The 17,297-nt window shown below is 48.0% G+C and overlaps 1 protein-coding gene across 1 annotated transcript in view; it reads right to left on the reverse strand.

Moving 5' to 3' along the window:
* Window positions 1-16,326, reverse strand: part of DSTYK (dual serine/threonine and tyrosine protein kinase) — a 141,732-nt gene extending 125,406 nt beyond the window's left edge. The window contains exon 1 of the mRNA XM_075335684.1: window positions 15,972-16,326. Coding sequence (XP_075191799.1) covers window positions 15,972-16,179 — 208 coding nt within the window. The 5' untranslated portion in view covers window positions 16,180-16,326. The remainder of the gene's footprint in view (window positions 1-15,971) is intronic.
* Between the last annotated feature and the right edge of the window lie 971 nt (window positions 16,327-17,297).

The following is a 17,297-nucleotide window of genomic DNA, read 5'->3' on the forward strand; positions in this document are numbered from 1 at the left end:
TGTATGGCTGTCATCAATGGCTTCTTTCGGGCCTTGCACCCTCTCAATCCTGCTTCCAAACATCTCTTCCTAACAGTTGATGTTGCTACCTCAATATTGCACTTTTCTTGCCATTCTCGCAGAAGCTGAGGAGAGGTGAGCTTTCCATTGGCAAGGGATGTTCTGATCAGTACTCTATCCTCCCTTTTAGTTGACTTTCTGGGCCGACCAGATCTGGGCCTGTCCTGGGTAATTCCAAGCTGCTTAGGTTTCTGCAAAATTCTTACAACTGTCCTCTGATTACAGCCGACCTTGCTTGCGATCTGGGGGCCAGTATAACTCTCTTCATGTAGCACCACAACTCGCACACGATCCTCCGCTGACAAAAATCTGAAGGCTCCCATCATAAAGCTCCACAGTATGATTCACTAGATAGACCTACAGATAAAACAATCTAAGCAGCAGATGTAAGGCAATGTAATGGAATGTGATTGGTCACAAGAACCTCATCTGTGATTGGCTAATTTTGGATCGGAAGCTGTACAATATTTAGTTGTGCTTTCAATTCCCATATTGTTGCTATAATTTCATGCAAAACTGCTTCAAAAGCTAAAAATATTAGAGAGAATGCACATTTTTTAGTGTGTATATATATATATATAATATTATATATATATATATATATATATATATATATATATATATATATATATATATATATATATATATATATATATATACATACACACACTAAAAAATGTTTTGTAGTCCATGACTAGGGTATGTCATCCAAAAAAAAAACAAAAAAAAAAAAAAAAAACACACAACACTTTTTAACAAGCAGGGTACAGACAGGGATTCATGTAAAAACGCTACAAGTAGCAACATTCTCTTCTCTTCCCCCGCCCCTCCCTCCCCAAGCAATTATACAACAGAAATCTGGCAAAAGCTGCTTGGGGGCCATACTTTACACAACAGATACAGTTTATTTACATATATACAGAGTTTTAAAGGTATAAGGGTCGGTGACCACGATCAGGACGCAGTGGGTCCTGACCTGCGGGGCCGCGAGTCCCCTCCGCAGGAGACTGCAGCTGCTCGTATCCACTATCAGGGTTCAGTGCGCTCGGTCTTTCGCTTGTGTTCTCCCTATGGAGGACGCATGCGATTCCACAGCAAACAATTAACATGCTGCGGTCTGGAAAGATGCACCACAGATCACTGTTTGCCGTGGAAAAAAATTAGCATAGTGGGCACGGGGTTTCTAGAAATCCATCCACTATGCTTGTACTGTACAACGCAGCGTTTTGGACGCAGCTGAAGCATGCTACATCCAAAACGCTGCAAACACCGATTGTGGGCACCCACCCTTATTCCCATTGTATATCTACATATACAATATTGGGGTGACCTCTGCATGAAATAGCGCAGTCTGAAAGTAACTACAAAGAATCGTTGGGCTTTACTTCTTTAAAATTATCTGTGTGCACATAGTCTTATGCCATGTCACATAAGCAACATCGCTAGCAACATCGCTGCTGAGGCACGGCTTTTGTGACGTAACAGCGATGTTGCTAGCGATGTTGCTGTGTGTGACATCCAGCAACAACCTGGCCCCTGCTGTGAGGTCGCTGGTTGTTGCTCTCCCGCTGTGAAGCACACATCGAAGGCTGGTAACCAAGGCAAATATCGGGTAACCAAGAAGCCCTTACCTTGGTTACCCGATGTTTACCTTAGTTACCAGCGTCCGCCGCTGTCAGTGCCTGCTCCCTGCTCTCTGCACACATAGCCAGACTACACATCGAGTAATTAACCAGATGTGTACTGTGGCTATGTGTGCAGGCAGCAGGGAGCCGGCACTGGCAGTGTGAGAGCGGCGGACGCTGGTAACGAAGGTAAACATCGGGTAACCAAGGTAAGGGCTTCTTGGTTACCCGATGTTTACCGTGGTTACCAGCGTCCGCAGAAGCCGGCTCCTGCTGCCTGCACACGTAGCAGAGTACACATCGGGTAAGTAACCCGATGTGTACTGTGGCTAGGTGTGCAGGGAGCCAGCGCTAAGCGGTGTGCGCTGGTAACCAAGGTAAATATCGGGTTGGTTACCCGATATTTACCTTAGTTACCAAGCGCAGCATGCTTCCAGGCGTCGCTGGGGGCTGGTCACTGGTGAGATCTGCCTGTGTGACAAGCTCACCAGCAACCCGTGTAGCGACGCTCCAGCGATCCCTGCCAGGTCAGGTTGTTGGTGGGATCGCTGGAGCGTCGCTTAGTGTGACATCTCACCAGCGACCTCCTAACTTACCAGCGATCCCTATCAGGTTGTATCGTTGTTGGGATCGCTGGTAAGTTGTTTAGTGTGACTGGGCCTTTACAATCCATTATCTTAGAGGTGACAATGTCAGTGACACAATGCTGAAGTAATGAGCTGTAAGGACTGGTGGACACAATGGTTGAATTACTTTCCTCATTCACTCCTAGTGTAGCACAACTCAAACCAGGAAAAATGGCAATCCTCATTCTCCCACCACATGAAGGCCTCAAGAGCACGCTGCAGTTTTTGATGGTTTGTGGCGACTAAACTGCATGCATTTCCTTGCCTAGCAAAGTCTATGAGATTCCTTCCAGATTTGCTGTGCGCACGTTGGTTTTATTTTAGCTGCAGTTTTGTGGTAACAACAAAACTGCAGCATGTCAATTCTTTCTGCGTTTTTGCATTGAATATATTGACAAAAATGCATGGGCAAAAAAAAAAAAAAAAAACCTCCACACCCAAAACACATGCGTTTTATGGCCAGAGGTGCGTCTTTCACTGAAGATACAAAACGTCAGCGTGTGCACATAGTGTGGAGACATCCTGATATTTCCACCAAACCTATATAGGTTTACTTGCAGCTCAGAAAAAAAAATTTGGCATAATTCGGCACACTGACTACCTGGGAGAGCTTAGTGTGCACCAACAAGAGCATCTCACAAAGACACATACATTTATTTTTACAAATATAGACTACAGCAGGTAATTGTATGGCCCAAAACTAAAGGTCAATACACATTTAGGCCCTGTGCACAGGTTGATTTGGTGAGTTGTTTTTTTACCTCAGGAGTGGAGCAATCAGAGGAAACGTACAGGGTGCACCATTTATATGGATACACCTACATAAAATGGGAATGGTTGGTGATATCAATTTCCCGTTTGTGGCTCATTAGTATATGGAAGGGGGAAAACTTTCCAAGATGGGTGGTGACCATGGCAGCCATTTTGAATTCAGCCATTTAGGATCCCACTTTATTTTTTCCAATGGGAAGAGGGTCATGTAACACAAACTTATTGAGAATATCACAATAAACAATGGTATGCTTTGTTTTAATGGAACTTTATTCGTCTGTTATTTACAATTTTATGACCGGTTATAAAATATGTGTTCAAAGTGCTGCCCATTGTTTTGGATTGCCAATGCAACCCACTTTTCCCACTCTGGACACACTGATAGCAACTCCACAGAAGAAATGCTAGCACAGGCTTCCAGTGTCCATTGTTTCAGATGCTGCATGTCTTGTATCTTCACAGCATAGACAATTGCCTTCAGATGACCCCAGAGATAAAGTCTAAGGGGGTCAGATCGGGAGACCTTGGTGGCCATTCAACTGGCCCACGATGACCAATCCACTTTCCAGGACACTGTTCATGTAGCAATGCTTAGACCTGTGATGGTACACCACCACATTATTGGTGTCAGGGCCGAGGATTCCTACACCCCACCCTGTATAAAAGAGGAACACGGGCACCACTTCTGTATGTTTTACCCACTCCTGGTTTTGACTTCCAAATACTGAGGTAAAAACTCAAATGCTCGATGTGCGCACATGGCCTAACATTGCGCTGTAGGCCAAGCACTAAATTAAGTGTTAGAATTCCCAAAAACTCTATTCTGGCAGGAACTCCAACGTAACCATTCACTTAAGTGGAGCTGACAGAGTCCGTGCACACAGTATGGCCTCAGTCTTCTCAGTGTTCATCTTTTTGGGACAGCTCGGCTGCTTAGGCCTTGTGCGCACTAGGCGTTTTTGCCGCGTTTTTAGCGGCGTTTACCGCGTTTTTGTGCTGAAAACGCAGTGACTTTGCTTCCCCAGCAATGTCAATGGGTTTTCATAAGTGCTGTCATCACACAGCGTTTTTTTTAGCTGCGTTTTTGTGGTGACCACAAAAATGCAGCATGTCAATTATTTCTGCGTTTTTTCACTGCGTTTTTCACCCATTGAGTTCAATGAGATGTTCGACAACGCAATGAAAAACGCATATAGCCGCGTTTCTATGACTAAAAACGCAGCTATAAACGCAATGGGTGGGCAGTAAAGTGACGTGTACAGGAAGAGGATTCCTTCTGTTGGTAAACACAGAAGCATGAATCCTCCCGGTACCATCACCGCTGCGTCCACCTCCCGACCTGGGCATGTCAGCTCCGTGCGGCGCCATGTCTGGGCGGGAGGTGGAGGCAGCTGCGAAAACAAAAGTGAACAGTAGAAAAAAAAAAAAAAAAAATAATGTCATATATACTCACCTGTCTGCAGGGTCCTGGTGCCATGCCCGCTCCCATCTCCTCCCGGTACCGCTGCTCTGGCTGTGTGCAGTCTCCCCGGGGCAGGACCTTGCTTGCAGGACCTGGCGGTGGATCACCTGATGCAGTCACCTGACGCATCAGCTGATCGTAGTCTCGCCGGCTTTTTCGCGCCCGGCTGGCTATCAGCTGATCCTGCCGTCAGAGGACTTCATCAGCTGATTACCGGCAGCTCCTGCAGCGATCGGACGGGATCAGACTTCTGTCCGGACGGGATCAGACTTCTGTCCAATCGATCGCTGCAGGAGCTGCCGGTAATCAGCACAGCACATGTGAGTATTATTTTTTTTTTCTACCGATGCATCAGCTGATTGTATAATCGGCTTTTATACAATCAGCTGATGTGTGATGTGATTCAGGCACTTGATCCTGACACATCATCTGATCGCTTTGCCTTCCAGCAAACCGATCAGATGATATTGGATCCGGATTGGACGGCGCGGGACCCTGACCCAGGATTACTGCGGAGGGGGGTTTATTTCAATAAAGATGGAGTCACTAATTGTGTTGTGTTTTATTTCTAATAAAAATATTTTTCTGTGTTTTTTTTTTTTATCATTACTAGAAATTCATGGTGGCCATGTCTAATATTGGCGTGACACCATGAATTTCGGGCTTAGGGCTAGCTGATAATATACAGCTAGCCACCCGTCACCAGGGCAGCTGGAAGAGTTGGATACAGCGCCAGAAGATGGCGCTTCTATGAAAGCGCCATTTTCTGGGGTGGCTGCGGACTGCAATTCGCAGTGGGGGTGCCCAGAAAGCTTGGGCACCCTTCACTGTGGATTCCAATCCCCAGCTGCCTAGTTGTACCCGGCTGGACACCAAAATTAGGCGAAGCCCACGTCTTTTTTTTTTTTTAATTATTTCATGAAATAATTAAAAAAAAAAAAAAGGGCTTCTCTATATTTTTGGTTCCCAGCCGGGTACAAATAGGTAGCTGGGGGTTGGGGGCAGCCCGTACCTGCCTGCTGTACCCGGCTAGCATACAAAAATATGGCGAAACCCATGTCATTTTTTTTTTCTTTTTGGGCAAAAAACTGCATACAGTTCTGGATGGAGGATGCTGAGCCTTGTAGTTCTGCAGCTGCTGTCTGCTCTCCTGCATACAATGAACATTTTGAAGAAGGAAATGACATCAGACCTTTTTTTTTTTCCCATCAACAATCTTTAATGGCATTGTGCACTGATTAAAAACGCAGTGAGCAAAAAACGCACCAAATCGTTTTTTAGCCGCGGGTGCGTTTTTTGAGACAAAAACGCACAAAAACGCAGCGTGAAAAAAACGCCTAGTGCGCACATACCCTTAAGGCTACATGCGCACGCTGCTTTTTTTTCCTCCTTTTTTGCTGCTTGTCAGCAGAACTTTCTGACATCTGACTTCCAAGCAAAGTCTATGAGAAGTCAGATTTGTCATGCGCACATTGCAGTTTGTCAGCGTTTTTTTTGTCAAAAGTTTGTGACAAAAAAAAAAAAAAAAAAAAATGCAGCATGTTCATTCTTCCTGCGTTTTTGTCAACATTTGTCACCCATTGAAATCAATGAGGGCATCAAAAACGCAGGAAAAATGCATGCTAATCAAAAGTGGTGCATTTTACCTGCGTTTTTGGTACCAAAAACGCAGGTGATTTGTCAGGAAGTGAGGTCAGGCAAGTGGTCCAGTCCCGTCCTCCACGTGTTCCCCGAAGTACCGCTGTCCCCAGGGGAGATGATGTGGAGGACGGGACTATCAGCAGCGAGATGGAAAAATCAATGTTTTCAGCTGCCAATGTCCATCCCCTCTTGCTGCCGCCGCTGATAGTCCCGTCCTCCACGTGTTCCCCGAAGTACCGCTGTCCCCAGCGTGCACGCACAGGGGAGATGATGTGGAGGACGGGACTATCAGCGGCAGCGAGAGGGAAAAAAAAAATCAATGTTTTTAGCTGCCAATGTCCATCCCCCTCTCACCGCCACCGCCACAAGTCCCGTCCTCCACGCTCCTGTCAGCTCCACGCAGTAGCACAATCAGCTGAGCTGTCACTGAGGTTACTCGCTGGCCGCGGGTAACCTCAGTGACAGCTCAGCTGATCGCGCGGCTGTCTTCATTTGCTGCATGGAGGTGACCGGAGCGGCGGTGTCTGCTGCTTCTCCGGTCACCTCCATGCAGCAGAGCTGGATGCGGCGCTGGACCATCCTGGATTACGCCAGACACGGAGGGCTTTGTCGGGGTTAATAAATTGGTAATGAGGGAATGTGTTTGTGTTTTTTATTTATTTCTAATAAAGGATTTTTCGGGTGTGTGTGTTTATTTACTGTAATTTACAGATTAATCATGGAGGGTGTCTCAGACTCCTGACATGATTAATCTCGGACTTATTGGCAGCTATGGGCTGCCAATAACTCCTTATTACCCCGATTTGCCAACGCACCAGGGCAAATCGGGAAGAGCCGGGTACAGTCCCAGAACTGTCGCATATAAAATGTATGCAACAATTCTGGGCGGCTGCTGACTGATATTGTTAGGCTGGGGGGCTCCCCATAACGTGGGGCTCCCCATCCTGAGAATACCAGCCTTCAGCCGTATGGCTTTATCTGGCTGGCATTAAAATTGGGGGGGACCGCACGCCAGTTTTTTTTAATTATTTATTTATTTCTAATTTTTTTTTTTTTTTTTTTTCAATTCAACAAGCTTTATGGGCTTGCTTGAACTGAGAAATACATGAAACAATTGTTGACAAAACTGCAGCCAAAAACGCACCAAAAAAGCACCTACATTTTTTGTGACATTTCCAGGCTCTCTCTGACAAGGTGCAGTTTTGGCTGCAGTTTGTGAACATGAAAAAGAAGCAGCGTGCGCATGTAGCCTGGTTAACTCTTGTGCTTTGCAATGCTGGGGTCATAGGTTCAAATCCCACCAAGGAATGTCCTCACCATGATTTTGTGGGTTTTCTCCAGATACTTTGGTTTCTTCCCACACCCCATACTAGACATACTGATATGGGATATAGATTCTAAACCCCAATGGGGACAGTGATGATGATGATGATGATCAGAAAGTGCTGTGGAAGATTTTAGCGCTCTACAAGAAAGTAAAATAGAACAGGAACCATCAGGGCTCTGCTGGAATAGTTTTGGGGGGAATTTCGATGGAAACCTCGACATACTGATCAGTATTAATGTGAGCCTATCTTAAGTAAGCATTGTGCAAGATCATGCAGAGAAATCTGATACAAGGAGCAGACATTATCCAGTCATCTATAAATACACCAAAGAAGTCATTACGCCGCCATAGCAACCAATGAGACTGATTTTCCACAGTCTTATCTGATGGAGGGTGGAAAGAAATCTGGTTGTAGCAGAAACAAAGAAAAACTGACAAAGTACATCAAAGTGACTGAAATAACCAAAACAAGGACATTACATTATTATAGATGGAGGGTCTGACCCGCTGGGACCCCACCACAGGCACTAAACGTCTGACTGGTAGCCATATTCAGATCAGCAGTCGTTTACCAGCAGTTTTACATAGGCAGATGGCAGTACACAATGTGCACCGAGAGATCTATAAGGCTGCTTTCACACATCTGGTTTTTGGTGAGCGGCACAATACGGCGCTTTTCAGAAAAACCGCAACGGTTTTTTTCTTTGCCGCCGGTTGCGTTTTTTCCGCATTGACTTGCATTAGCGCCGTATTGTGCCGCATGGCATTGCGTCCGTTTTTTGCTGGATGCGGCATATTAAGCCCATGCGGCGGCCGGATGGAACGTTGCCTGGCATTTTTTTTTTGTGCGGCGTAAAAAACGCATAGCGCCGGATCCGGCGAGATTTACAATGCAAGCCTATGGACGCCGGATGCGGCGTCCTGTGGCAAAAACTGAATCCGACCGCCGGATGCGTTTTTTTGCACTGCGCACTCTCAGTATCAAGCCGCATCCATCAAAAAACAGACGGGCCGCATGAAAAAAAACTTATGCAACGGATCCGTTTTTCGCCGCATCCGTTGCATAGCTTTTTGAGCCGGATTGAGCCGCACTGCAAAAACCGGATGTGTGAAAGCAGCCTAATGCACCGCTCAGAGCGCATAGGCGGCCATTGCTCTCGACAGTTCTGACGAGAATGAGCTTTTCTGCAGCACAAATGATCATGTCACCCAATGAACGAGCGGTTTTGGTAATTTATCGTCAGCCAGTTTACACAATGAGAATATTGTGAAAGTATTCCTAGAAATGCTTGTTCACTATAGCCTTCAGTGAAAATGCAAGATCACTCCTGAAACGAGCGAGGGGCTGGTGAAGTGTGACCAACAAATTCATCAATATACCACAAGAGGGGCACAGATTATGGCAGAAATATTGTCAAAGCAAGACAGACTGCCAACAGGGAGGAGTCAGGTTACACCGGCTGAACCTCTATGCAAAGGGGTGAGACCAAGCAGAAAGGATTATGCAGCAGTTTTCAGCAAACAAACAATTTCCCTTGAGCTGGACTCACAGCTACACTGCTGTATAATGTCATCCATCTGTCCATTCCCTACGGAGAAAGAACAGGTATCCATCTCTCTCCAAGCGTGCCGTGTCCAAAGGCGATATAGCTGCAAGCTTACCCCCACTAGCTCACATATTCATCATCAAAACACAACTACCACACAGTACCCGATTTACGGCAGAGATCAGGTTTGTTTAATGACAGTTTCTGCAGCCGGCCACTAAAGGAGAAAGTCCCAGGAGCTGTACACAGATCTACTTGTGACCCTAAATTGAGGGCATGACTGGCTTGAGAACACCAAAATTAATTGCAACCCTAGGCAGTGGCAGCCAAAAAATGACCGCTGATGGGCAGTAGTTTAATAGCCAATTTGCACTGGCCAATTGCATTTCCATGGGTGCAGAACTTTCAGTAATACGATTGCTCTGCACATTGTTCTCACCAGCACGAGCTGTTTACATTGTCCGTCTATCAGAAAACTGAGCGCTCCTAGGAGTGCACGCTCGTGCTCATTGACGAGTGGAAACTCACAGCTTGAATCAAGTAGACAAAGTACCGTAAATACAAAGAGTCCCATGAAAAAAAGCACCATGAAATTCCCCATTTCCATTATAGCAGGGCTCCAGGCTCAAAAAGAAAGTCAGAAGAAGCACCTTAGGCGCGCTAGTCTACAAAATAAAGAATCCAATTGAAGCTTATTTATGGCAACGGAGAACATGCATATTCCACACAAATCTAGGAAGATCTGTGGGCACAATTTCACCATGCTGTGTAAAAAAGAAAATCCTTATGGGAATAGACACACAGACACACAGACACACAGACACACAGACACACAGACACACAGACACACAGACACACAGACACACAGACACACAGACACACAGACACACAGACACACAGACACACAGACACACAGACACACAGACACACAGACACACAGACACACAGACACACCCTGAACTAGTCCATTCAGACCGTGACAAGAAAGGGGGCTGGCTTAGCCATTTAAACAGGCCTGTCCTGTTCCTTTTATACACAATCGCCAACACAGAAATTGGAGGGGCAAGTGCTCATCAGTGTTAGATCCTAGTTGGAAGTGTAGGTGCCGGAACACCAAGGTTTTATCACCCAATTTATGAGCAGCATAATGTCTAGACAGAGACCCCGATTCCAACAATTGACTGCTTGCTGTAGTCTTGATAATCTCTAGCTGATAAAATAGTGATTATCACTAGAAATCCTGCTGCCAAGTAGTCTTCCATTTTCATGACCTCTGTATATATCCATCCCACCACCAATTGGCAGCTGTCTATACAGTGTCCACAGAAGTCCACAAATGAGTGGTGTGGGCGGAGTTATACAGAGCCCAGCATTCAGACAACAGGTAGATCTGCAGCACATAAAACTGGGATTTTCTGAAAACTACAATAAGCAGCCCATTAAGTGATACATTGTTGGAATCACAATCTCTTCCCCTTCATTATGCTGCTCTCAGATGGGATAGCAAAAACCTGTTGACAGGATGCAGTTATGGGCTTTGCAACCTGCATGCAAGATTTCACGTGTAAGGAAAATAAAAGGACGCAGCACAGTATTAATCTGTGGACTCGGTAACTGCTTGATCAGTTTAGACGTCCTTTCATCTTGCTGGATTGACAGCGGCGATTTAGCACATGATAAAGAACAAGACCCAGAAGAGTAAACTCTTCAAGTATGATTGGCCTTCAGGTCACTGCAACATCCCCAAGAAAATCTCCCAAGACCCAGCTCACGTCACGTGCTCCTGGATCACGAGATGAAGGCATCAGAATCCCAAGCAGCGCTATGCTAATCATTGTATGCTTTACCTAGATTCCCTTATACGATGTGAAGCTAGCCTCAGTAAGGCCATGTCTGCGATATAAATGGATTATCTGCAACTTCCCAATCTGCACAATTTACAAATGTCAACGGAGATGCGGTAGAGATCCAATAGCACATGTGCAAGTCAGTTTTTGAAAAGACCATTTCAAAACTTCTTATTTTCATTAATTTTCTCTTCTGTGAGACGATGGTGGGAGGTTTCTATACTCTACAGTGGCTTTTATTACATGTACAAGTGGTGAATAATAAAGAAAAACAACCAAACCAGAGCCTTCAGCCCCTTCCATACGGCTTTCCTCTCCTCATTCAATGGTTCCGTCAGGGCTTGGGGCCAAACCCCCCACAAAATAGGTTTGGGACGTATGCGCCACTGACTAATGATGCAGACGGAGTCACCGGGTGCTCGGCTGTGCACCATTTTCAGAAGTATATGCCTATGGAGGCAGACATCCAGACTTCGTAGACTGGGTGTCCACCTCAAGTAAGCGTATACTCCTGAAAATGGTGCATAAACACTCACGGGGACTGGGTGCACCATTATAGTCAATGGCGCCGTCGGTGCATGTGTCCGAAAACAGTTTTGAGGGGGGTTCGGACAGAAGCCCTGACGGGACCACTGATTGGGCTACTTTCACACATCCGGTTTTTGCTCTGCGGCACAATACGGCGCTCTGCAGAAAAACCGCAACCGTTTTTTTTGCCGCCGGTTGCGGGTTTTTTTGCATAGACTTACATTAGTGCCGTATTGTGCCGCATGGGCTTGCGTTCGGTCCGGTTTTGCCGCATGCAGCAGATTTAGCCGATGCCGTGGCCGGATGGAACGTTCCCTGGCACGTTTTTTGCTCCGGCAAAAAAAAAAAAAAAACCGCATTGCGCCGCATCCGGCTGCTGCGGCGCATTTTTCAATGCATGCCTATGGACGCCGGATCCGGCAAAAACTCATCCGGCCACCGCATGCAGTTTCTTCCACTGCGCATGCTCAGTAGCGTGCCGTAACCGGGAAAAAAATGGAGGGGCCGCATGTAAAAACGTATGCAAAGGATGCGGTGTTTTCGCTGCATAGGTTTCACAGCCGGATTGAGCCGCACTGCTCAAACCGGATGTGTGAAAGCAGCCTTAGTGAGAGGAACGCAGTGTGAAAGCGGCCTTAGTGAGAGGAACGCAGTGTGAAAGCGGCCTTAGTGAGAGGAACGCAGTGTGAAAGCGGCCTTAGTGAGAGGAACGCAGTGTGAAAGCGGCCTTAGTGAGAGGAACGCAGTGTGAAAGCGGCCTTAGAAGGGCCCCATGTCAAATGCACCCAAGTTACATCATGGCTTTCGGTTTGCATTTAGTAGCTATGCTGGGAAAGCTGCTGACAAGCATGAAAACCTATCCATATAAGACCACTAGTCACACAGACTACCCCTACTCCCCCATTGCAAAAAAAAAAAACAAAAAAAAATTGATGTATTCTGCATTCAGATTTCATACAAGTACATGGGCTACCAAGAAAAGAAGGAAAAAATAAATAAATTTAAAAAAAAAGAAAAAAAAAAAGTGTGTTCTGGTAATTTGTGCAGAGCAGACCACACAGTCAGCAAAATTACACAGTGCAATGTACGGCTAACACTAAACGAGGTGTAATGCAATATTACTCAATGTGCCGCTATATGTCGTAACTATTGTTATCTACCACTCGTGTACACTTTATATAGACACAACAGTGAGTCTGGACGATGGATCTCATGTAACAATGCACAACACTGCTGTAATTACAGAAGGTTTCATCCACCTCATCCAGGAGGCAGCAAAGAGCTGGCACATCACAGCCCAGAAGTAAAGGAGGTTTGGAATATGCAGCCCCAAAGCCACACGGGCCCCGCATGGTCCGTCAACCATCATGATCCTGGTGGCAAATATGAAAGGGTTTTTTTATTCTTCTGTCATAAGTCTAAGGCTTTCCCCAACTCCATTGATAGCCATCATCAGATAGTAAATTTCAAAAGGGCTTATTTTTGTATGCACTATTAACATTCTTTTGTTTACATCTTGTTGCCGAGGAGACCGACCACCGCTGCGGATGCCCAGCCTGTAAGCAATGTGCTGCAGCGGGCAGGGATTAGGAAATGACAGCGCACTCCAGCAATCCTGGCCAGCATTAAAATGTGTTTAATAACTAAACTTAAGCAGATCTTAGAAGAATTGTACATAATCCAACATCAGTGGTCGGTCTCCAGGGCAACAAGTTGTAAACAAGGGAAAATGCTAAAAAAGGAAACTAGTCAGCTTCCCCAGTCCCAGCAAACCACCATTTATTGATCCCCTTATACACTTCATAATAAGCCCCTTTTGAGCAGAGCAAAAAGAAATTGGTTTTCAGTTGTGCATTGTCCTGTGTAGAACTCGCAGCACCATGAACAGTGGCAGCCTATGGGCACTTAGGAGTCCATTACAGATCACTCAGGGTGCATCATGTACAGCAAATTGTCTGTAAATGACCCTTCCAGGCCCCCATACCCTGGAGCGCACACTCTACAAGCAAGCCGGTGACAAGTCTCTCGCAGAGAGCTATAGGGGATGACAGGTGAGGGTCGGGAGGTCCCTACACAGCACACTGGCAGCAGACATCAGTCCAGTGCGCACAGGGACCAAAGGCTACACGCAGCACACTGGCAGCAGACATCAGTCCAGTGCGCACAGGGACCAAAGGCTACACGCAGCACACTGGCAGCAGACATCAGTCCAGTGCGCACAGGGGCCAAAGGCTACACGCAGCACACTGGCAGCAGACATCAGTCCAGTGCGCACAGGGACCAAAGGCTACACGCAGCACACTGGCAGCAGACATCAGTCCAGTGCGCACAGGGGCCAAAGGCTACACGCAGCACACTGGCAGCAGACATCAGTCCAGTGCGCACAGGGGCCAAAGGCTACACGCAGCACACTGGCAGCAGACATCAGTCCAGTGCGCACAGGGGCCAAAGGCTACACGCAGCACACTGGCAGCAGACATCAGTCCAGTGCGCACAGGGGCCAAAGGCTACACACAGCACACTGGCAGCAGACATCAGTCCAGTGCGCACAGGGGCCAAAGGCTACACACAGCACACTGGCAGCAGACATCAGTCCAGTGCGCACAGGGACCAAAGGCTACACGCAGCACACTGGCAGCAGACATCAGTCCAGTACGCACAGGGACCAAAGGCTACACACAGCACACTGGCAGCAGACATCAGTCCAGTGCGCACAGGGGCCAAAGGCTACACGCAGCACACTGGCAGCAGACATCAGTCCAGTGCGCACAGGGGCCAAAGGCTACACGCAGCACACTGGCAGCAGACATCAGTCCAGTGCGCACAGGGACCAAAGGCTACACGCAGCACACTGGCAGCAGACATCAGTCCAGTGCGCACAGGGACCAAAGGCTACACACAGCACACTGGCAGCAGACATCAGTCCAGTGCGCACAGGGGCAAAAGGCTACACACAGCACACTGGCAGCAGACATCAGTCCAGTGCGCACAGGGACCAAAGGCTACACACAGCACACTGGCAGCAGACATCAGTCCAGTGCGCACAGGGACCAAAGGCTACACGCAGCACACTGGCAGCAGACATCAGTCCAGTACGCACAGGGACCAAAGGCTACACACAGCACACTGGCAGCAGACATCAGTCCAGTGCGCACAGGGGCCAAAGGCTACACGCAGCACACTGGCAGCAGACATCAGTCCAGTGCGCACAGGGGCCAAAGGCTACACGCAGCACACTGGCAGCAGACATCAGTCCAGTGCGCACAGGGACCAAAGGCTACACGCAGCACACTGGCAGCAGACATCAGTCCAGTGCGCACAGGGGCCAAAGGCTACACGCAGCACACTGGCAGCAGACATCAGTCCAGTGCGCACAGGGGCCAAAGGCTACACGCAGCACACTGGCAGCAGACATCAGTCCAGTGCGCACAGGGGCCAAAGGCTACACACAGCACACTGGCAGCAGACATCAGTCCAGTGCGCACAGGGACCAAAGGCTACACGCAGCACACTGGCGGCAGACATCAGTCCAGTGCGCACAGGGACCAAAGGCTACACGCAGCACACTGGCGGCAGACATCAGTCCAGTGCGCACAGGGGCAAAAGGCTACACACAGCACACTGGCAGCAGACATCAGTCCAGTGCGCACAGGGGCAAAAGGCTACACACAGCACACTGGCAGCAGACATCAGTCCAGTGCGCACAGGGACCAAAGGCTACACGCAGCACACTGGCGGCAGACATCAGTCCAGTGCGCACAGGGACCAAAGGCTACACGCAGCACACTGGCAGCAGACATCAGTCCAGTGCGCACAGGGACCAAAGGCTACACGCAGCACACTGGCAGCAGACATCAGTCCAGTGCGCACAGGGACCAAAGGCTACACGCAGCACACTGGCAGCAGACATCAGTCCAGTGCGCACAGGGACCAAAGGCTACACGCAGCACACTGGCAGCAGACATCAGTCCAGTGCGCACAGGGGCCAAAGGCTACACACAGCACACTGGCGGCAGACATCAGTCCAGTGCGCACAGGGACCAAAGGCTACACGCAGCACACTGGCAGCAGACATCAGTCCAGTGCGCACAGGGGCCAAAGGCTACACACAGCACACTGGCGGCAGACATCAGTCCAGTGCGCACAGGGGCCAAAGGCTACTACTTTTTTTACGTTCTCAGCTTTTAAAGGGTTGCTCCCAAAATGTTACCTGTTAAGATAAGAGGTCAGTGGGTGCGGGATAACAAGCGAGCAGCCATTATTTGTCAGATACAGACACTGCCATTATAGATGTCACAGACCCCCACACTGAAGACCCTCACACAGGCACCTGCACTTATGCGAACAGGTAAGATCCTGTGCAAAAATCACTCTGACAGAGTCCTGCCATCACTGCACGTCACTTCTATTGGACCAGAGTGGACTGGTGCACTGACAGGGATGGCAATGGGTAAGTACAGAAGGATGCCCCATCCAGGGCTGATCGGGTACAATGCACTTGTGGCTGCAGCCGTCCTGGACCTTGTAGTGCCCTTACCGAGCTCCCCGGCTGTCAGGTCCGCCTCCGCTCCCCCGGAGCCCCCGCTGTACGTCTGCTTAATGTCCCGGAAGAATCTCTTAGTGTCCCGCAGATTCTGGTGCAGCCTGCCCAGATGCTTATTGTAGTGGGCGAAGCCTCGGCCTAACTCCCGCTGCAGGGAGCTGGAGCCCCCGGAGGAGCCGTGCCGGCGATCACCTTCCTCCATTGCCGGTCAGCCAGTGCCCTGCACCCGCACACTCCGCGGCCGGACACGGAGCCACACAACAACAAGCAGAGCACTGCCCATGGGACGGAACCTTTATCATCAGCGCCCGGGGGTGAGGCGGACAGCAATCCCGAAACACGCGTGCGCGGCGATGGGCGCGGGGTGTGCAGGGAAATGTAGTTCTGAAACGGGAAACCGCTGCCATCAAGTCAGGGAGATAAGGGATGAGGGCTGCTGCAGTGGTCTGCGGAGTGGGTGACACAGGCGGCCTGTCTGCTGCTGGGCTAAGGCATATTTCATATTCTCCATATGTAAAATGCTGCTTTTCCGTGCTGATTTTGTTCCTCCCAAAACATAAAAAAAATCATATGTACCCCGATACTGAGTGGTGTAAATAGTGCAAACTTTGGACCTGGATCTCTCCTCCCTGCATGTTTTTCAGATGTATGGGCCCTTTTAGAATTCCGAATCCTATAAAGACGTGTTCCCCCCCCTTTTTCTTCATTATGTAGTAATATATATCCCCCATTCAGCACTAATGTCCCCCATCCTTTACCCCTTCCAGGTGTCTATGTCCTTATCCATCCTGGTATATATTTCCCCCATCCTGGTATATATGTTCTCCATCTATGTATATATGTCCCCCATCCTGGTCCCCTTCCTGGTATATATGCCCCCCATCCTAGTATATATGTCCCCCATCCTGGTCCCCTTCCTGGTATATATGCCCCCCATCCTAGTATATATGGCCCCCATCCTGGTATAAATGCCCCCATCCTGGTATATACATTCCCATCCTGGAATATATGCCCCCCAATCTGATATATATATATTCCCCATCCTGGTATATATGCCCCCCATCCTGGGATATACGTCTCCCATCCTGGTATATATGTTTCCCATTCTGGGCTCCTTACTGGTATATAGTTCTCCCATCCTTGTATAAACACTACAGTTCAAAAGTTTAGGGTCACTTAGATATTTCCTTATTTTTGAAAGAAAAGCACATTATTTTCAGTGAAGCTAACATTAAATTAAACGGAAATACACTCTATACATTGTTAATGTGGTAAATGACTTCTAGCTTCAAACGTCTGTTTTTTAATGCAATATTTACA

Source organism: Anomaloglossus baeobatrachus, chromosome 2, assembly GCF_048569485.1.
Source record: "Anomaloglossus baeobatrachus isolate aAnoBae1 chromosome 2, aAnoBae1.hap1, whole genome shotgun sequence".
In the NCBI taxonomy this organism is placed as follows: Eukaryota; Metazoa; Chordata; class Amphibia; order Anura; family Aromobatidae; genus Anomaloglossus; species Anomaloglossus baeobatrachus.